This window comes from Colletotrichum paranaense (assembly GCF_030867605.1).
Source record: "Colletotrichum paranaense strain IMI 384185 chromosome Unknown Scaffold_11.1, whole genome shotgun sequence".
NCBI classification, from domain to species: domain Eukaryota; kingdom Fungi; phylum Ascomycota; class Sordariomycetes; order Glomerellales; family Glomerellaceae; genus Colletotrichum; species Colletotrichum paranaense.
Window position 1 is genome coordinate 1,433,983 of NW_026848969.1, and position 19,991 is coordinate 1,453,973.

The 19,991-nt window shown below is 50.4% G+C and overlaps 9 protein-coding genes across 9 annotated transcripts; 4 read left to right on the forward strand and 5 right to left on the reverse strand.

Moving 5' to 3' along the window:
• Position 1: 1 nt before the first annotated feature.
• CPAR01_12805 (uncharacterized protein) lies at positions 2–789 on the reverse strand (the record flags this gene model as incomplete). The annotated part of the gene is made up of 3 exons (XM_060497060.1): positions 2–383; positions 471–480; positions 624–789. The coding sequence occupies 3 exons, from the start codon at positions 787–789 to the stop codon at positions 2–4; spliced, it is 558 nt and encodes a 185-aa protein (XP_060344593.1).
• Positions 790–1,543: 754 nt separating this feature from the next.
• CPAR01_12806 (uncharacterized protein) lies at positions 1,544–5,112 on the forward strand (the record flags this gene model as incomplete). Its single annotated transcript, XM_060497061.1, has 5 exons — positions 1,544–1,659; positions 2,002–2,071; positions 2,174–2,570; positions 3,275–4,399; positions 4,994–5,112. The coding sequence occupies 5 exons, from the start codon at positions 1,544–1,546 to the stop codon at positions 5,110–5,112; spliced, it is 1,827 nt and encodes a 608-aa protein (XP_060344594.1).
• Positions 5,113–7,148: 2,036 nt separating this feature from the next.
• On the reverse strand, positions 7,149–8,098 carry CPAR01_12807 (uncharacterized protein; the record flags this gene model as incomplete). The annotated part of the gene is made up of 2 exons (XM_060497062.1): positions 7,149–7,786; positions 7,858–8,098. 2 exons carry the CDS (start codon positions 8,096–8,098, stop codon positions 7,149–7,151), a joined length of 879 nt encoding a protein of 292 aa, XP_060344595.1.
• A 318-nt stretch (positions 8,099–8,416) lies between these two features.
• Positions 8,417–9,388, reverse strand: CPAR01_12808 (uncharacterized protein; the record flags this gene model as incomplete). Its single annotated transcript, XM_060497063.1, has 1 exon — positions 8,417–9,388. The coding sequence occupies one exon, from the start codon at positions 9,386–9,388 to the stop codon at positions 8,417–8,419; it is 972 nt and encodes a 323-aa protein (XP_060344596.1).
• Positions 9,389–9,864: 476 nt separating this feature from the next.
• CPAR01_12809 (uncharacterized protein) lies at positions 9,865–10,555 on the forward strand (the record flags this gene model as incomplete). The annotated part of the gene is made up of 3 exons (XM_060497064.1): positions 9,865–10,036; positions 10,108–10,385; positions 10,448–10,555. The coding sequence occupies 3 exons, from the start codon at positions 9,865–9,867 to the stop codon at positions 10,553–10,555; spliced, it is 558 nt and encodes a 185-aa protein (XP_060344597.1).
• Positions 10,556–11,584: 1,029 nt separating this feature from the next.
• On the reverse strand, positions 11,585–12,682 carry CPAR01_12810 (uncharacterized protein; the record flags this gene model as incomplete). Its single annotated transcript, XM_060497065.1, has 1 exon — positions 11,585–12,682. The coding sequence occupies one exon, from the start codon at positions 12,680–12,682 to the stop codon at positions 11,585–11,587; it is 1,098 nt and encodes a 365-aa protein (XP_060344598.1).
• A 1,188-nt stretch (positions 12,683–13,870) lies between these two features.
• CPAR01_12811 (uncharacterized protein) lies at positions 13,871–14,558 on the forward strand (the record flags this gene model as incomplete). Its single annotated transcript, XM_060497066.1, has 2 exons — positions 13,871–14,009; positions 14,071–14,558. The coding sequence occupies 2 exons, from the start codon at positions 13,871–13,873 to the stop codon at positions 14,556–14,558; spliced, it is 627 nt and encodes a 208-aa protein (XP_060344599.1).
• Positions 14,559–15,053: 495 nt separating this feature from the next.
• Positions 15,054–16,007, reverse strand: CPAR01_12812 (uncharacterized protein; the record flags this gene model as incomplete). Its single annotated transcript, XM_060497067.1, has 1 exon — positions 15,054–16,007. The coding sequence occupies one exon, from the start codon at positions 16,005–16,007 to the stop codon at positions 15,054–15,056; it is 954 nt and encodes a 317-aa protein (XP_060344600.1).
• Positions 16,008–16,918: 911 nt separating this feature from the next.
• Positions 16,919–18,399, forward strand: CPAR01_12813 (uncharacterized protein; the record flags this gene model as incomplete). The annotated part of the gene is made up of 4 exons (XM_060497068.1): positions 16,919–17,639; positions 17,702–18,049; positions 18,151–18,306; positions 18,365–18,399. The coding sequence occupies 4 exons, from the start codon at positions 16,919–16,921 to the stop codon at positions 18,397–18,399; spliced, it is 1,260 nt and encodes a 419-aa protein (XP_060344601.1).
• Between the last annotated feature and the right edge of the window lie 1,592 nt (positions 18,400–19,991).

The following is a 19,991-nucleotide window of genomic DNA, read 5'->3' on the forward strand; positions in this document are numbered from 1 at the left end:
CTTAAGTTAGTCCCACGACTCGATCCCGGACCATAAACCAGAAGTTGAATCTTTCGGTTGTTTGCTTGAGGTCATGATTACCTGTACCGACCACCAAGTCAGAATATTCAGCTAGGTCGCTATTCAGGTTGACCAGCCAGTCGATAGAACTTGCACTCCCTCTAACAGCAACGACTAGTACCTTTCGCTGAGCTGACGGGTCAGTCGGCAAGATCTCAAAAATAGCGGCGGCCTTCCCCGAGCCGTCTCTGGTGGGCTCTATCCAGTGTCTGTCTTTATTGGCATAGTCCAGGAGTTGGGGGACAACATGGCCCGGGTCCTTCTTGTAGACCGCTTTGGAGCAGAGAGCAGCAATTTGAATAATACGGGCGGCGTCACCAGTGCTGGTGTGGTGTAGATCGTCGTTAGAACATAGAAACACCAATATTACCTCTCAAGAAATGAGGCGACGCTTCTGGGTATATGCAAACCTTGTCCACTCTACCGTAGGTAGTTTCATGGATTCTTGGCCCCTAGAGACTACGTCGCGCAAGTCCAGTGCACGTTGCGCCCTTACTTTTTTATTCTGCGATTCTCTCACAAGCCCTAGCCAAAGCAGACACAATTAGCATCACATCAGCCACTGAAGATGGGCCCTTTGTAAGTCTTACCAAAAAGATCTGATTTACTAAAGTCTTCGATCTCATTGAGCATCGTACCTACTGCTGCCGAAGCACCAGCCAGAGTCGTAGAGCCCATAGACCCAGCCCCGGACGCGGAGGCACCCAGAGAATGGCGTGCCACAGACATGCTCAAGTTGAAAGAGTTACTCGTGGGTTAAAGCAGTAGTCAAGACAAATTTAGTTAGAAAATTGAATCAACAGGAAGACATTGCTCTTCCGTGTCGAGGGACGAAGATATTGTGGGCTTGCAGTTCCCCTCTTTCTTACTGTGACAAAATATAGCGAGGGAAAGTGCACTTTTGACCAGGCTGCCATGACGCGTCGGGCATCGCCAGAGAACGCCCCATTCATGGCCGCCTTCTACCTCATGAAATGTAAACAAATGGCTCGGCCAATTGGATTGGTTTTCGGCCTTTGATGTAGGTTCGCCTCCTTAAGGCACCTAGGCAGACCTCGGATCTGGGCGAATCAACACGGCAAGTAGATCCAGAATGCACGCGTGTCAGATATTGCATCATCTCAGCATTTGCCCGATACACGTAATTCCGAGGTGGTGTCAACCAGCAATGCCATTGTGCTCTCTTACCCGCCCCCTTATTGATTCAAGCTGCCTTCCATAGTACTCCCCCTTCTCCGTTTTCAAACTGAACACATTGAACTTTCTCACTGCGTTTGACGTCTACCTTGCTCACCTTTCATCCCACCGCAATCACCATGTGGAAATTACGGACCTCTTCTGTTCAATTACCCCCGAGTCCAAGGGTTCAGTGGGCGAAGCTTGATTCTCATCATCCAAAAACGCTCAATAAAGAACTCAGTGATCTGTATTGGAGCGGTATCGTATCGATCGAGACCTGGACGAAATACTGCGGTTCCTCGACATGTGTGAAAATGTTCCCGAACCGCCGACAGCTGATTCACAGCCGAAACATGAAGATTGGCTTGGCTTCGAAGCCTTTGCCAAGAGAGCCACTCGCTTGGCATTGAACGACGCTTGGTGAGTTTCCTTCATCATCATCACCATGGCCGTAGCGCTAGTTGCTAGATTGTTCGCTAACATCGCAATACGCTGATTTTCTCTAGAGTGTACGATGTTTTAGCCAATCTCAATGATGGCAACTCCGAGAATCTCACGAGAAGAGAATACTTGTCTCGGATGCTTCTACGAGCAGCAGGCACGTACCCCACTCAAGGGATCAATAACAACACTGGAGCCGTATCTGGCTAATACCGTGTGTTCGAATGCAGGCATGCTCGACATTGACAAGAGTGAGTCCTCTCTACGCTGACCTTGGATCTGTTGTGTCCATCTTCCGAAGACGAAATAATCTGATCAAAGCTCAAAGTGGTTGAACATCGAGAACCTGAATACAAGCTGGGTACATGGCCTCGGCCACGAGCACCACGGTGTAAGCACTGCCTTAGTACTTGGCGCTATCATAGGGAAGAATCATTATTGACTAAGCTCTCTTTCAATTCTCCATAGTGATACTCAGATCTGATGAACACAGCCAGAACCCAGTGAGACTTGCGCTCGACACCCCGATTGCAAGCACGACTCTACGCAAGCACGCAAGTTCCACAAGAGCTGTGTCTTGTCATCCTTTCTATCCGAAGAACAGGTGAGGGAGTTGTGTCAATGTGCCGGTGGCGATGCCGAGTCTGACCAATCAAAAGAACTGTATCCTTTCGACCAGAATGACCGCGCCCGTCATTACCCGCTGTGTCCTTTGATCAGGCTCAAGTCACAATATTCTTCCTCGAAGCTGGCTGAAGTCTGCCGTCTTGGCATGTTAGAGGACAGCACAAAGGGTGACGTTCGCAGTCATCTAATCACCGCTGCCACCAAGACTACAGCCAAGATTACAAGGATTCACGAGGATCTCCCGTACGGGAACGCCCATATGAGTCTGATGATGGGCCCGCTGCTAATCGAAAACGGAGTTCCTCAGTTTGTACCCTTCTTTCTCTGGCCCCTCTTTTTGTGATGATTGAGGATTCGTTCTTACATTTGTTCTTTCAGATTCATGGGTGGCGTGCTGTTCACGGTTCGAGATCGTCTTCAGTTGCATCCCGTAGATACTCCTACAAGCTCAGTGATTAGGTGCTTCGCTCTCAGCAAAGATAGACAGTTGTTCAAGACAGAGAGGCATATACCCAGAAACCGCCGAGTAAAGACCTTTATGAAACAGATGGTAGGCAGTCCATTCTGGAGTCTGAGAGAAGAGGATCGTGATGCCGAGGCCGAAATTATCAAGGATGTGGCCAAGGGCAATCTAGATTAAATAGGCGTCCTACGTGTAGGGAAAGGGTCGAATCACGAACGGAAAAATTCCAGGGCAAGAAAGAAAATTCTCGAGAAGCTCCGTACACTTCTACATGACCGTGTCGAGTTCTACATTATTCCATCGTCAACAAACCTTTCGACAAAAGTTTGCCCCTTGGTTGCTTCTATTCTCTTTCTCCCCTTATGCCCAAAATCTACTTTTCGCGCACCTATGCATGTTGATTGTCCATAACGAATACAGTCTGAAGTTGGACAAAAGAATTGACCTTCATCTCAAAGTGGAATATAGGGAGCAACTGCCAAAATTTCTGTGATGCCCTAATAGACCGCAACGTATTCGGCAGCTTCATGGTCTATCCCCGACACTGCAAGGAGAAGAAACATGACGGTCAGGCATCTCAAGTTCAATACTTGATGAGCTTGGTAAGCCGGATCGGTTGTCACGATGGATTCTCTACGCGGGTAGTTCCCCCTTCAAAAGCAACATCCGCGAACGGCCACAATGAGGAATTTCTCCTTCGATTCCGCAGATTCGCCCACCACAACAATACGGACATCGTTGACAGCTTGGTAGAGTACTGGACCGATTGGGGAGGCTTTCGGGCACCGATATTTCGACACCAAGGCCTCTTTCCATGGGACTGTACCGAAGCGCGCACTCTCAAGGAGGAGGCCGATCACCCGCAAGCGAAGTGTGGGGATTGTTCCTTGGCTAAGCATCTTTGGGCCGTTCCGGTTGATGCATGGTTAGTAGAACAGCTTCACCTTCTCAGGGGACGTCGTTTCTATGCTCCATCGCCAGTCACTGGGGAAGGCAATCAAAATCAGATGATCGACCATGACTGGGAGGAGAATAGACACCGCGTGCTTGAAGCGTTTCGGGTTCTTGGCAGCATGGCGGTTGCGATGCATCGATCACAGGTTTTCCGTGACAGGTGTCGATGGAATTTCAAAGCTCGCGGGCTGCCTTTCGAAAACACCTCTACAGACCGAACCATATTCCACAAGGGTCGCGTGACTACTTTACGACAGCAAATTGAAAAGAGAGCAGGCAGGCTTGTCGTCCAGCCGCATGGCCCTCTCATCATCCACGATCGCATAAAGCTTGCAGGCATCCACCGGGCCCAGCCCATGAGTTACCTCTACGAGCATGACATGTACCACGACTGCACTCTGGCTGACTGGGCTGACCTGAATCACGATGGGCAAGTGGCGGCTTACACGGCGCTACGTGACTTTCGATCAGAGCACGTAGACGAGATCATCGAGGACGCAAAGCGAAGGGCGGAATCTAAAACGCCGCATCCTCATGGTCCATATCGAGGCCCCGGCATCGATATGAACGCCACCTCTAGCATGGGAACCGGGGACTGGCTACCTGAAGACTTGGTTCCGGAACAATGTGACGGATCCTACGCAGAAGTCGACTTTGAAGCGAATGAAGATACAGGTGACTGCGACTGTTTATGCGATGCTACGGGTCTATCGGGTTTTGAACAGTCTATGATAGATGGAGGGTGGAGTCTCAGTGACGGTGGGAGCGGATTTCCTGTAGACACAGGCTCCGCAGGGCTTGATATCTCCGGAGGTAATGGAGGTAGCGGTGACGGCAGTAACAACAATGGAGGTGGCAGTGGTGATGGTAGTCACGGAGGGGACAACTCCCATGCAGGGAGTAGCAGTAACGACCAATCGTGGCAGAGTATGATGGGAATGCTTTAGGACGAGAGGCTGTCTGCATCAAGTTGGTGGGGAAGCTATCGGCATTGTCAATCGTTTTCGCTCGGAGGCATCTATTTGACAGTTCAAAGCCGGAGCACCAGGCCTTTCGCTCCCCTCGCCGGTGAGCTCGCCGCAGATGCAGTGGTATCTCTGGAGTCTAGACCACCCCCCCCCCAAGTGTGCATGAATAACTAGCCTTGAGTAATCTTGCCGCGTATACGAATCTCAATAGCAAAGTAATCTTGCATTGTGAACCTTATGGTCTAGCCAAGAACTTCTCTCTATAATTGGAATTGAGACAATGATTAACCAGACTCGGTAGGTCATGCTCAAAATACCAAGCGACCCTTTGAATCATCAACAACCTTGGACAGAGCCGAGGAAGAGGAGGTTATCGTCAAAGCATGGATAGAAACCGTGCGGCGCGGCTCTAGCCCATAGTCACATTAAAGCCAGGGGATCGTTGTGTACTACAAGCAGTAGCTTTATCCTCGCCGGAGCGTCAGCTGAGCGGTAAGCATTGCCTCAACAAGCACCCTTTTCCCGCAATAGAAGCCCCAGCGAAGCTGAGATCCGTTGACAGCCGCGGACAACGGCTGTGCGGGCCGTCTGAGTCCCTGATTCATGACGGCCGCACTCGGTGCGACGGCGTTTGTGGAGCGCTGTGGCCTCCTTGCCAAGCTTGCCAAACAATGAGGCGTGAGCGAAAGCTTAAATCGACGTTAACCCGCAACAGGATGTGACCCCAGCAACTTGAGATACGGCGATCCTAGCAAGTGAGAAGCACTGACAGCCGTAAAGATCGGCTCCACCAATCGATTGACTTTCGATTTACGGCTTGCCGCACCCCCCTAATCTGTGAAGAACAGCGTAACAGCATTTGTCTGGCAATGGATGTCCTTGCTCAAGATAAAGGCTGACAATAAACCTTATCCCCGTCGATTGCCATTAGCAGAAACCACCCCAGCTGATATCTGTAGATCACTTCCCTCATTCGTCCTTCAGAATATCAAATATGGCTAGATATCTCGGTTATGTGATTGAGAACTGATTCATGGCGGCCGCACGGTCACACCGTTGTCTGGCGGCGGGGTCCATAGCAAACGTTGGCCCGGATGCGAAACCTTACGCCGGAATGTGGGGCAGACACGACCGGGTTCCGGCTTTGAACCAACTACATTCCTTCGAACTAGTACTTACTGACACAAGGCTCCATGCGCGGATAGAGCACATGTGGGCGCGGCTAAAGAGGACCCTGCAAAGACCTCTCGGAAAGGCTCCCCAGCCTCACCAGTCCAATCTCGGCCGAGACAGGGTCCCGGCCTTGTACCAATACTCCGTGAATCCGTAGACCTCAAGTGTTCCACAGATTCACCACGGTCAATTGGGACTTCCTGGCCAGCCTCGGTTTGGCCTGATAACAACGCGGGGCGGCGGGGGCCAGCGTCCCGCATCTCGCTCCAGGGTTTCTTGTTGTCCGGGGAGTTAGAACGTAGAATAGTCCGTCGACTCCCGAGGAAGTCTTGTGGCCTGAAATGGCGGGATCCTTGCTGGGGTTGATTTCATTTCATCCGCACCAAATGACTAGCACCCATGGGGCTGGGTCCTTTCTGGGGGCTGATCTGCTGCTCTCTCTAATTCGTAAATCCCAGTTCAATTTTAGAACAAGGAGTCTTGCAAGGATGCCGTTAATAAAATTGGTTCTTATCTCTTTCAGACGAGACGACAACGCCATGAAGAGGTAAAGCTAGGCCAATACCAGTTGTCTGGCTCGCTGAGATCAGCCCAAACTACATGTGAGATTTGACCGGCCGCCTGGATTGCGTACTTACTTCGGGTTATTCTCTAAACTACCCGTGAGTCAGGTCATTGCTACCTGGAGAACTTGTAAAGACTATTGATAATTGGCCCAGTACGGAACTCAAAACCCACTTGAAGCATGGCGCGCGTCTCCATGGGCCATTGACGAAGCGTGGCACGCTCAGCTCAAGTAACTACAAGCGGTGATTCGACTGGAAACCGCCACGGCATGTATCATGATCACTGCTCAGCATTGCGATATGCAAAGTACACAGGGACCAAAGTAAAATGAACGAACCCACACTAACTTCCGTCAGATATAGTCACTATTGCGACATACTACACTACCCATGTGCAATGAATGGATCCAGTATAGGTAGTCTGTAGATAGCGATGAGAACTCCTCGGGTCTAGATCGCTAAGAAGTGGACGTTGGACTTGGTATAATCTATTTTCTAGCCGTAGCTCGGTCTCGTTTTTCACATAGGAGCGCATGAAGCACGTGTTTGAGGAAGCGCTAGACATATTACTGTAGATTTAGCTTCCCTTTATTTACCGCAGCCTTTCGGGTGATTGACTCGAGCAACCCTAAACTACATGTAACACGGACTCCTCTATTCTTTTCGGGTACTATTCTAAGGTTCACATGATCAGACGAAAAGAGAGGGAGAAAAAGCTCAGACGAAGCTCGCGACCCAAACATCCATGGCAGCAACTCCCTTCTTACCCCCCGGCACACCGTCCAAACTCGCCTCGCAAGCATCACGTAACGCAAAGACCACGGCGCGCTCCCGCTCATCCTTGACACGCTCCTCTACCTCACGCGCAAAACCGGATCCAAGACAGGCAGAAACCTCCCACTGTCCGTCCTGAAGACCTTCGCCGCACTGCACGCGGCTCTCCTTCTTCAGTTTCCAGCCGGCCGCGACAGCGAGTTCTGTGAGGCGCTTTGGGCCCAGAACAGTGCGGACGTTGGAGATACTCTCTTCGCCTTTACGGCACTCTAGCGCTGCTTGAGTGAGGGCGGCTAGAACGTGAGGCCGGGCAGCAGCATTCGTTGCTTCCAGGGACCATTCGGAAAGGAGAAGACGTTTGCTGTGCTGTCTGATGGCACGGAAGGTTTCTAGAATGAGAGAGGGGGAGGAAAAGTACCACAGGCAATGAGCAAGGACTGTTGCGTCAAAGACTTTGGCGTCGCTGGATGAAGTGAGGGAAGAGAGATAGTCCTGAGGGCTTTGTTGAACCCAGTTGATACGATTGCCAAGCGGACCTTGTGAGATGTGATCCTGTGCTTGCTTGAGAGTGTACGGGGCACCTACGCGAGTGATTAGATGGCCTATCTGCCGAGGCTACTAAGAAAAGTTACACAAGGCAACAAGAACTCACCATAGTCCAGCGACGCCGGGTCAACAGCCACCACGGTGCCTTGCTCACCCACAACAGTGGCGAGAGCGGTTGTGCAATCTCCCTGACCGCATCCTAGTTCCAAGATTTTGGAGCTTGCTGGAATATCCCAATGCTGTAGGAGAGCCAGGCGGTGAGCGGTCTGGATGAGTTGGACATCGAAGTGCTTGGGGTCGTGCAAGGAAACACGAGCAATGGAAGCAGCGTCAAGTTGAGTGGACATGTTGTTCAGCGTGTAAGTTGAGTGATTTCTAGATGGGTGATCGAGAATTACAACAAGGATTAGTGTCCTGTGATCGGCCAAGGAGGGTAAGGTAATGAAATATTTGGTGAATTCTTGATTCTAGAAGCCATCGTTGGGGGTAGTGGACTCTTGTACTAAGTATGTAGGGTGAGACCTGGCCTTTAGTGTTTGTGTTAGGTCTACCCCTCTAAGGATTCAGGAACAAAACATGCTGCCCACCACCAGCCCCGGCCAATCCTATTGTCAAATGTCTGTGCATATTCTGCCCCTAGCCCGTTAGTCAGTCCCTCCTCCACCTCACTCCCTCTTCCTCACCAACTCAAACCCAAATCGCGGCAGCATGGTGTCCAGATGCATGAAGCTGACATGACACGCCACGCGCTGGCACTTCAACTCTACCACGAGATTTTCTGCCCCGCTAGGGCAGGCAAACTCCACCGTCGTGCTATTCGGTTTCACGGTGAGATCCAGCACGCCGAGCAGCTCGCCGCGCACAGGGAGAGCCGAGTACGACACGGTGTCGTAGTCGAGCTCGTCCATGTTTGTGGAAGAGCCTGGCTTCGAAGTGGCTGAGGGCGCAATAAGCTGCCAGACTTCAATTTCGGAAACGTCTCCCTTAGTAGTCAGGTCCTTGATGCGCGTGGAATTTTCTGGAGGCGCGAGCCAGTTGATTGCGCAAGCGTTGATACCAGCGGTAGGAACCGGGAAGCGCATGATAGTTGAGTCCTTTTTTTTCACATCAGTATTCTTGTTTGAACCGGAAATAGTGAGAATGAGATGGTAGGACATCGCGCGTACCTCGACAGTCACATAGACCTGCGGCCCGTTTCCCCACACTGAATTCTTCAATTTGCGGCTCACTCGCACCACTCTGTCCGGCCAGGCGCGGAGATACTCTCTGGGAGGGCGAAGAATCTTGGCTGCTCTGTCAAGTCCTAGTCTGGCGTTACCGTAGGGAAGGGCATTGAGTTCAGAGTCTGTATAAGGGTAAGCTGCGTAGTTCGACAGCGTCGCAGGAAGCAGAGCGATGTTGGCGCATGATAGCAAGGCTAAAGCCAAGGAAAAGTAGAGGATGAGCTTGGGAAGCTGCCAGTGTTTGGCTGCCTGGAGACCTGGAAGATTCTCAGAGGCTTCCAACAGGGGGTGGTCGTCATCATCCTCGGAAGATGAGCGCTTCTCAAGAGATGTGCTAGAGCTAGAACCCTCGCCACCGCCTGGTCGAGAGAGCGACGTGTACTGAGAAGTGTCCGACTTTGATTTAGAAAACATCGTGGGAGGTCGTTCAAGGGGGCAAATGATAGTAAGACGACGAACGATGAGGAAAAGGACGAGAGAACTGGAAGTTGTGGGTGAAAAAGAAGATCAGGAGTGATTCACAGTAGGCCAGAGATAGCCAGACAAAGACAGGTGATGAGTTCGAATAAAGCTTCAACACGCGGAACTACCGTGTGGCGCAGTCTAAGGTAGCCATTGAGGAGCACGTAAAGATGATGATGCAGTGGGACTGCAACGCGTCTGTAGTTTCAAACCTTCACCAGAACTTGACTCGATCAGTACGGCGAGAGTAATTTATCTGACATTCCGGAGTGACCGTGTCGGTGACTTTCGACAGTCTCAAGTCAGTTGAGAGGTAGACTGTCAGGTGTCTTGGCACGAGCTATATCATCTTGCTGTCTCTCTCTGCCGCAGATGGCCGCGTACAACGTGGAACCTATGCCGATCTAGCACTCGAAATCTCATCCACAATGCCTAACGTTCCTACCGTCCTTACTTTTCTGCTTGCTCTCGGCACTGGTATTAACCTCGCATCCGCCGCCGCCCCCGCCCATGCGGGTTTCCACGTCCAGTACCCATGGTCGTCTCGTGGTGCCAACCTCCCGTCTCGGCCAGAATTAGATGAGTTCCATCCGTTTTGCCGTAAGTTTCTCCTTCCAGTCTCCAATTCATCAGACTCCCCAGTATTGGCATGATCTAACACACAGCCAAAGGGGAGATCGTGCACAACCCCCAAGCCTACGCCCGCAGCTCTCGCACGTTCCTTTCTTTCTCAGGTCATCCTGGAGACCTTGTCACAGCTCTCTACACTCGGAACAGAGTGCCGAAGAAGAGGGACGACTTCCCTCATATCATTCTGCAAGACTTACCCATCCAGCCCTCTGGGCAGGTGTGCGTCAATGTTACGATACCTTTCGAGACCAAGCTTAACGAGATGGGGGTCATGTACTTTGAGGCCAAGGACCCGGCGACGGGCAAGGTGCAATACTTTGTGAGTTACCCCAGCTGAGAGCTTAATAAAGTGAGATTGACTAATGTAACATGAAATGATAGTGCACTGATGTGAAAATGGCCGATACAGAGGCTCTCCCTGAAGAGCACCCGGCCATGTGTGCGGCTGGGAACGAGACGCTCATCCCGATGCCGGACGAATACCTGTAGATAGAGCTTGAGAAGCATTCATTCCTCAAAATTCTTTAGTCAAAATTGCAATTTCACATCCCTATCTTAGCTCAGAATACATCATATCAATGCTAAGGCACGCCACAACATCGGAAGGAACATGACTCGGTGTCAAGCTGGATGTTTTTGCACCACTTCTCTATTAGAAATCTGTCATTTAATCCTTGTTTACAACTCCAACGTATAGTGTGGAGTTAAGTTCACCGTCTGATTCTTTTGCATAAACCGAACAGATCTACCTACCACGAGGAATTAAGAAGAAAAGAAAGAAAAGACAAAAGAGGCCACATTCGAGATGCGTCATGAGAAACATAGTTCTCCCAGGATGACAACAGCGTTCATTGTCTTGGCAAGGCTATTAAAGCAGCATCAGAGCAAGGGCACCGATAAAGCAAGCAGTTTCCTCGTACTCGTAAATAGCGTCGGTAGGAGAGCGACCGATCGAGCCTTGGTCGCGAAGACTCCATGGCGCTATGCAAGCTCTCCACAGACGAAGATAGTAAACCTTAAAATACTGTACGACTATCAAGTCTTCAAGGGGCAGGGATAAGGCTATCTGGCGGAGACCCGACTGGCGGACAAAACAAACGTGCGTGCGGAAACGATCACTCACCCCCATGCGCTCAGACATCTTGATTTACTCTTTTTGAGTTTTGGTATACTTGCTTGTGTGACCAGCGCTAAGAGGGTAGACTTAACATGATAAGCAACGAAGTTTATTGCATGGCTTGCAGAGCTCATATGGGGATACGCTTGATTTAGGGACGCTTGCCAAGACAGAACACTGATGTTGAAAAGGAAATTCTATTGTGATTCTAAGAAGGACACCTTTAACTAAACAAACCTAGCTACGCATTTGATCACTGGAAGTTCGCAAAAGTGCTGAGACACCCCACTACATCTCCCCTTCTCGCTAGCAAGCCATAGAATCTATACCGCCCAAAACGATTTTGCCGCAAACCCGCTCCTGCAGTGACTTTTTCTGACTCGCTCCTCCCGCTTTTGGACTTAGGCGGAAGTCTCATCCTTGTCGACGGAGTAGACGTGACGCTTTTCAACCTCGTCCTTGTCGACGGAGTAGACGTGGCGCTTAGCGACGGGGGTCTCATCGACATCAGGAGAGTAGACGTGACGCTTCTCAACCTCGTCCTTGTCGACGGAGTAGACGTGGCGCTTAGCGACGGGGGTCTCATCGACATCAGGAGAGTAGACGTGACGCTTCTCGACCTCATCCTTGTCAACAGAGTACACATGACGCTTGTTCAGAGTCTCGTCAACATCAGGGGAGTAGACGTGGCGCTTCTCAACCTCGTCCTTGTCGACGGAGTAGACATGGCGCTTGTTGAGGGTCTCGTCGACATCAGGGGAGTAGACGTGACGCTTCTCGACCTCATCCTTGTCAACAGAGTACACATGACGCTTGTTCAGAGTCTCGTCAACATCAGGGGAGTAGACGTGGCGCTTCTCGACCTCGTCCTTGTCGACGGAGTAGACATGGCGCTTGTTGAGGGTCTCGTCGACATCAGGGGAGTAGACGTGACGCTTTTCAACCTCATCCTTATCGACGGAGTAGACGTGGCGCTTAGCGACGGGGGTCTCGTCCTTGTCAACAGAGTAGACGTGACGCTTCTCAACCTCGTCCTTATCGACGGAGTAGACATGGCGCTTGTTGAGGGTCTCGTCGACATCAGGGGAGTAGACGTGACGCTTTTCAACCTCATCCTTATCGACGGAGTAGACGTGGCGCTTGGCAACGGGGGTCTCGTCCTTATCGACAGAGTAGACGTGACGCTTGTTGAGGGTCTCGTCAACGTCCGGGGAGTAGACGTGACGCTTTTCAACCTCATCCTTATCGACGGAGTAGACGTGGCGCTTGGCAACGGTGGCTTCGTCTACATCGGGAGAGTAGACGTGGCGCTTCTCGACAGTCTCGTCTTTGTCGACACCATAGACGTGGCGCTTCTCAACGGGAGCTTCGTCAACGTCGGGAGAGTAGACGTGGCGCGCCGCCAGAGCAGCTTCAGCGCCAGGAATAGGCCCGGCCTGAACAGGAAGAACGTTCAGGCCGAGACTGGCAAGGCTGAGCATAACACTGGTGATCTGCATTTTGGATGATTGGTTGAAAACTTAGTGGTTTACAAGAAAAAGTGAGTTGAAGAAGATGTTGAATTGATTTTAAGATGATTGTTGTGGAGTAAGATGTTATTGTGGATGTTTTTTCTTTCCATGGTCGATATTTCCGTGGGTATTTATGGATTTCGAGCTCCAAGTGATGAAGCTCATGGGAGGGATATCCGTTCGACAATCTCTCCGTACGACTACGAATCCCCACGATCAGAAGCGTGCATGTGCGTTATTGCGCCGGCGTTGCCTTCGCGATAACTCGTAAGTCGTGGGTCTTCAGACATTCGTGCCGAGTCTCTAACACGCCTCGTAAAGTTTCCCAGGTGGATTCCACGGTGAGGTTCCAGACAAAGATCGTGACTAGCTATCGAGTTCGGTATACGAGGCTGGTGGAGATCTCCAACAGCAGGGCCGGGGGCGTGTAGATGGCACGCCGGCATGATACGCCATCGGAAGGAGTCATGATGTCCTGATGTCCGTTCCGCCGGGCAAGCCTCATCCAAGCCTCCGTCAGCTCAATCGGTCAAGCCCCAAGGCCTATGGCAGGCGAATAGATTGACCTGCGGGCGCCCATGATTCATCTGGCTATCGAAACTTTACTTTCGTCGCATATCGAGCAGTCACATCATTTCGTGTGGAGCACGCAACCTGTTCCATACCTGCGGTCCCTTCCTTCCGCTACTGGGATCCGGATTCCCGAGGTTCATCTAGATGCAAAAACTTTCTTTCATCGCAAGTCCAGCGAGCAGATCTTGTGGAACCTCAAACAGTCCTGCGGTGCTTTTCGTCGTCAACATAGCAACGGAGATTCCGAAGTTCATTTAGACGTTCATCTAGACGATGAAACTTACTGTCGTCGTATGTCGAACAGCTTTTGCGGGACCGGAGGGTGTCATGCGGTCCCTGTCAGCAAACTTGGGGCTCTCCACACGGTCGTTGCAACCCCTGGACAACTGACTCTCATCAGTAGATCTTTTTGATACTTGCAAAGTTGCGAATCCTCTTGCACCGCCCCATGTTATCATCACGACTTATCTACTCAAGCGAGGGCGAGGGCGGATACGGCCACAGATCTGTTAAACACTGCTCGCCCACTCCCGGCGCTGCTGACCCAAACGATTGTGTTCTTTCTTTGACAACCTCAACCTACTACCCTGTCAGCACGCCATTATGTCTTTGAAGTCTTTGAAGTCTCAATTACGAGGCCCCTCACTCGGCCTTTTCGCAGCCCTCTGCGTATGCCTCGTCTTGAACTTGGGCGCTCTCTTCTTCTCCTTCCGCGTCTTGACCCGTGGTTCACAGTCATACAGTACGTCGAATTCTCGTCTTTTGTTATTTTTTTTCTTATCTATGTGACTAACACATTATAGCCTACCTCGAAGGTGACCGACCACATGAGCTTCCTATCAAGGTCCGCACCATTCAGGCCGAATTCGTAGATGATCCTGAGCACTACGGGATGGAAGGCTTTGCTTCTACGGTTGAATGGAACGCAATCCGTCCCCCTGGAAAGGGTTTTGTCTTTTTAGGCCAAGAGCACTTTGCGTTTGGCGTGTCTATGTGGCATCAGATGCATTGCTTGAGCCACATTCGTGCCGTGCTCGTTAACGGAGACGACGGGTCTGACCACACGGAGCATTGCTTCCACTACTTGCGGCAGGGCATTCTCTGCGCTGCTGACACGACGATCGAACCTGGTGGCACAAACAAGAAATTGCCCAATGGTGACAAAGTTGCTGCAGGCGATGGAGCTAAACACACTTGCCGGGACTGGAGACAGGTGCACGATTGGATGGCGGAGCAACATTCGAAATGGACGCCTGAGATGTTTGAGAGGATCAATGAGTCTAGCCTATAGATATTTTGTTTGAAATGAGAAATCCAAGCATAGCAACAGAAATTCTTAACCTTTTACATCTTCGCTTCAGTAACTCGTCTGGTCTGCATCTTCTGCTTTATTCCCTGCATGCGCTTCGTGTGATCGCTTCGTGTAAATGGGCGCGCACAGACTTAAGCAGAGCTGAACTCTATGGGGAGGCATAGGAAATGGGACCAGGGTGTCACTGATGCGGACTAAGATCCCCAGGATGCCAAGATGCGTTGTTTATCATTCTAGCCCGAAGACTGTCACTCATCATCTACATACTGATAGCATAGTGGCCCAGCCTCCGTGTCAAAAACCTGCCTTGGCGTCACGGGCACACTCTGTACATCAAATGGCATTTTGTAATCTGCGCTAGCTTTAACATCATATTGCGGGTCGCTCATATTGAACGAGTGAAAGGGTATGCCGGAAAAAGCGGCAAAATTGGCGGGGTGTCGGCGTTGCCACTGTGAAAGTCATCAACCCACGTTAGTATATTTGATATAACATTTGAATCAAGCAAGGTTTGGAAGGGGTGCACACCTTGCTCCATAAACGGTCAAGCTGCGCATGATGCAACCAAAATAGAGGGTCGTTAGGCGTGAAGGCGACGGCTAGGTCCTTGCAACCTTCCGCTGGTAGTTTCTTTGGGCAGTCCCCGGCCAAGTCACCGCCAACGAAGTTATGGACATGATTATGCATCTGCTCCATTGAGTGCTGGAAACTGTAAAAGTCGCCCGTGTGATGTTCAGTCGAGTTCCGCACAGAGTCTGGGCCCAGTGTGGAGTTCTGGGGCTTTTCATGATCGAACCACCCAGTGATGAGCGTCAAGTTCCTACGCAGTGGGTGAGGGATCGGCCAGGCAAGCTCGAACTGGGCAAAAGCGCCTGTAGTGACCTTGCAATCAGCCTCGGGTGAAGAACTACAGTCTCCAGTCCCGCCTAGTCCAAACTCGGGTGAATCTTCAAACACGGAAGAGCCGACCAGGTCCGCGTGATCGCGGGACCAGTCCCAGTATGGCGTTGGACCGCCGTACCCGCAGTTTTGGCGGAGAGACGCGTCGAACAGATAGAGGAACCAGCGGTCTGCGCAGGTGTCAATATAGAAGTGTTGAACAAAGGTTGAGAGGGGACGGAACATACGCCACGGCAAAAAGTAGACATTCCTATGTGCGCTGTGCTCTACTGCTGCGTGTGAGTACGAGAAGTCATCGTATAGACTCCTCATTCCCTCGAGAACTGTTTGTTCCGGCGTGAATGACAATCGTTGGTGCCGTATGCTTCCGAGGCATTTCACAGCTCCCACCCAGCCAGATTTCTCGTCCTGGGTCAATGTTCGCCATTCTTTGCGTTCGAAGAGCTTGCCGCACTTTGTTGCTTGTCCGTGGCTGGGGAGAACTGAGAAAATGGCAAGTGCAAAGAGAAACAGGATTGTTCGGCCCATGGCTCTAACAAGAATGTGGGTTTAGGTTCTTAGAGAAACGGCACGATAGACGCAGTCACACAGAATGGATGGCAGTTACAGGGTTAAATAAGCAGTTTGACTGTGTCGTTTGGATTATGTTCCACTTAAGCGCTGTTTCGGCCAATGAGAGAGTATCCTATAGGCTTATACTGCCATTCCGTTGGCCGACACCAAGTTTTACCTCAATTGGTAGCACAAATGCTTACGCTGTGGCAGGACAAAATAGTCCACGAGTGTAATTATTATCACGTTGAATTCACTAGTATCATCACGGAGCGTCATTATTTCAATCGTAAACGTCTCTATGTTCCAATGCAAGTCGTGTTGGCTACGATGCCAGAAATTCGGCTCGGCAGAGAGTCTGACGTGGCCTGTCATCCGAGATAGTTTCCATACCTGGCAACTTTCCATGGTCTTTGACTCGCCAGCAGCTCGCGGTAAGGCTGATTGTACTAGAGGGAGGGATGCTTCTTGTCTCACTAGCCGAAGGTTTACTTCAAGTCACTACAGAGTGGGACAAAAGCCCCCCTTGCAGAACTCTAAACCTGAACAGAGATGATCCCAGTTACCATCCGAGGGACCGTGAATCGTGGTAATCCACACTTTTCGATTCAGACAATGCTCAGACGGTAGACCCCATCGCTTGGGGCCGGACGGCGGGCGCAGCCGTTGCGCTCTGATACCTGCGGCGACTTCTGATATTCGAGACTGGATGCAAAGTATCTGGCCCTGAGGGAGAATCGCAGCTGCCGAGGAGGTTCAAGGGAAAGGACTTTCCCACTTATCACGCCGTTCATCCACTTCTCAAGCTCATTCTGCTTTTATCAGAGCTGCATTTGGCAACAAGAATAACCTCTTCTGGCGCAAATTCATACCTAGCCGCAACCACAATGATGTACTCGTCAATTTTCCCTTCCCGATCCCTTGCTCTCTTCCTCTGCATCATCTTTCCCTTCTACCTCGCCCTTCGCGGGTCTGGCTCATTGTCTGATGTCGCCATTTTCTTTTCTAAGCTCTCCTTACGCGCTGAAGCCCTTCACGTTGCGCTCAACGCCCCTCTAGACACCCCTCCACCATCCATTTCCAAAGCACCCGTCGGGACTTCCACGAGGCCTGCCAAGGTTGTACGCGCAACTGAAGGAGGAAAAAACCTTCCCGAAGATTTGGCACACGCCATCAACTCCTTCGAGCAGTATGCGTCTCTCGCCCAGGGAGTGTTGCAGCGGAAGTATGCGCGGTACGACCGCCAGACGCCCTCCCAGAAGCTAATGAGCGACAAGCTCGGGTATTCTGCGCACTTTGAGAAGGCTACGGAAGGGATTAACATAAACGCTCGTCTCTCGAAGCAGATTGCGCAGATTTCAAGAAAGCATTACCAAACCGGTCCAGGACCGTTGACAGACGAAGATGATGCCGAGTTTGGTCTTGTGGACCTGACCTTTGGACATCTTTCGCGAGACTGGAGCACGTTTGGCGCCAAGGAGAGGGAAGCTACTTTCCCGCCCGTCATTGCTGGCCTGGAGAAACACTTTGGCAAGAATGCCAAGGGCAAGAAGGTTCTTGTACCTGGATGCGGTATGGGCAGGCTAGCAAGCGACATTGCTGATCTGGGTGCGTATCCTTTCCTCAGTTGACTTGTGGGCGTGAATTCAAGTTTTGACACATGGATGCAGGGTATGATGTTACGGCCAATGATCTGGACTTCAGCTCAATACTGGCTCACCACCTTCTTACAAACCATACAACCTCACTGCATCAACATACTATTCATCCCTTTGTGACCAAATGGACTCATCAGTCCAACCCTATCTCGCGCTACACAGCCCTGACAGTGCCGGATCACATGCCGAACAAGGCTGTCAAGTTCGTTGAGGGCGACTTCTTGGAGATGTTCCCAGAGGACGGCCAATTCGACGCCGTTGCCTCATTGTTCTTCATTGACATTGGCAGCAACATCATTGATTTTCTGAGCAATATCCACCGGCTGCTGAAGCCTGGTGGCACTTGGGTCAATCTTGGACGTAAGTAATCACTCTTACTCCAGGACTCTTCCATGAATTTTGACATTTCTGTTTTTCTTGTAATCCAACCAGCAAATTCGGACTGACATGTGACTACGTAGCACTAAAATACGGTACCCACACCGCCCTTCAGCTCTCCGCCGAGGAAGTGCTTCATCTGGCAGATCTGATTGGATTCGACGTGGACCTTTCATCGCGGAAGAATATTGACAGCCTATACGCTCAACAGCCAGAATCATTGCTCAAGTTCACTTATGGTGAGTACCCGTTCAGCTTCTTACGGGAGGCGAAACCGATATCTAATAAAGAAAACAGTAACACAATATTGGACGGCCACGAAGAGAGCTTAGGCCAGAGGTGTTCTGTTGCTTACAGGACTGGAGCTAGATGTAATGTCGCGTAGAATATACTATGACATCTTGTCACATAAGGCAGCAGGCTTGCAGTGGTTGACACGACTTTTAAAGGCGGTGAAAGCTACTCGAGTGAGCTACAGTGCAAATAGATATTGGACATATGACATTTTAACCTTACAATTCCGCCTGGAAAGCTTCGTCATGTTGTCAACCAGGAGTTTGAATGATCGCTCGTTTAAACTCAGCCCCTTACTGCCATAGTAGTTTGGGCATACATAATGTAGAGTGTAGAGTATAACATCCTCACGATTGGCATTAATTATTCTCCCTCGAAGCCTTCCATTACTGATTTTGCATGATTTCATGAAGGTCAATGTAGGCTTTCTTAGCGACCTGAAGTCATAAGATTTGAGTCGATGGGCTTCCCCATGAAGGCCATCTATCACTTTTGTTTACGTTGCAATATTTGTCCTGAAGGCGAGCGACTTAGTACCAACGTAACATAGCAAAACGTCTCTATTTTTGTTATGACAGAGATGCACAGGCTCACAGCCTTATGTCTACGAGAAGATTCCCGGCGAAACATCACGAACCCGAGCCAAATTAACTGGCTTCCCTTTCTGCCTTCTATCACACAGTACGAGGGTGTACGAAACAGAATCACATTGAAAAACATACCTAGCCGACACAAATTGTCATTCTCAGCATCTGAATTAGGTTACGGTAATGACTTGGTAAACCGTAAACGTGATGAAGGCTATTGCAAAAGCGCAGTCTCTCTTCAAAGGACTATCGATCCCATATTTTGTATTCGATTGACGTGATTTTCATGTTCTTTACAAAGGGCTGTGGCGAGCTGGAACAGCACTTATCGAGACTGTAGTGAGATTGACCAGTGAGTAGTTCAGGGGGTGGTTATCGAGACTCTTGCCGTCAAGCGTAGCGTTTTACAAATGATGCTGCACATTTGATAGGACCATTTACATAATCATATTCAACTCCGTCTCTTCATATCCTACTTGCGTCGTTGGTCTACAAGTAAGTTGTAAGTTACAGGTGGAACTTATATTGTATGCGGCCACGAATGGCAACTGTAATATCTACTAACCTACCGTCGCACGCTGACGAGACTCTATGGAACCTCCATGGTGAGTCTCACTCTCGTCCATGTGACTTGGCGTCAATAAATTGAGAAAGTGAGACCGAGGTGACTATCTAGGTTGTCTGATATCGGCCATGGTAGGTGTCTCCCTCTGATTGAATCTGATCTTTCCCAGGGGACTAGAATAAAACTCGTTGCAATTTGTTTCACCAGCTCGGAGCTACAGACTACTTTATGGCAGCTGGAAGCAGATTTTCTATCACAAACGGCAGATGGCGTCGTCTGTACCAGTGGGATACCGAGAAGAGAGGTAGGAAGGGCGTATGGGTATCAAATGGGTGGATAGTGCACGGCAGCGCAATGGAGTTGGGATCATGAACCACATGGCACGGTTACACTGACACGAAACGTAGAGAGAGAATAAAGAATCTCCAGAAGATTAGATGACACGTCTATGAGATGAGATGAACAGACTTGTGAGATA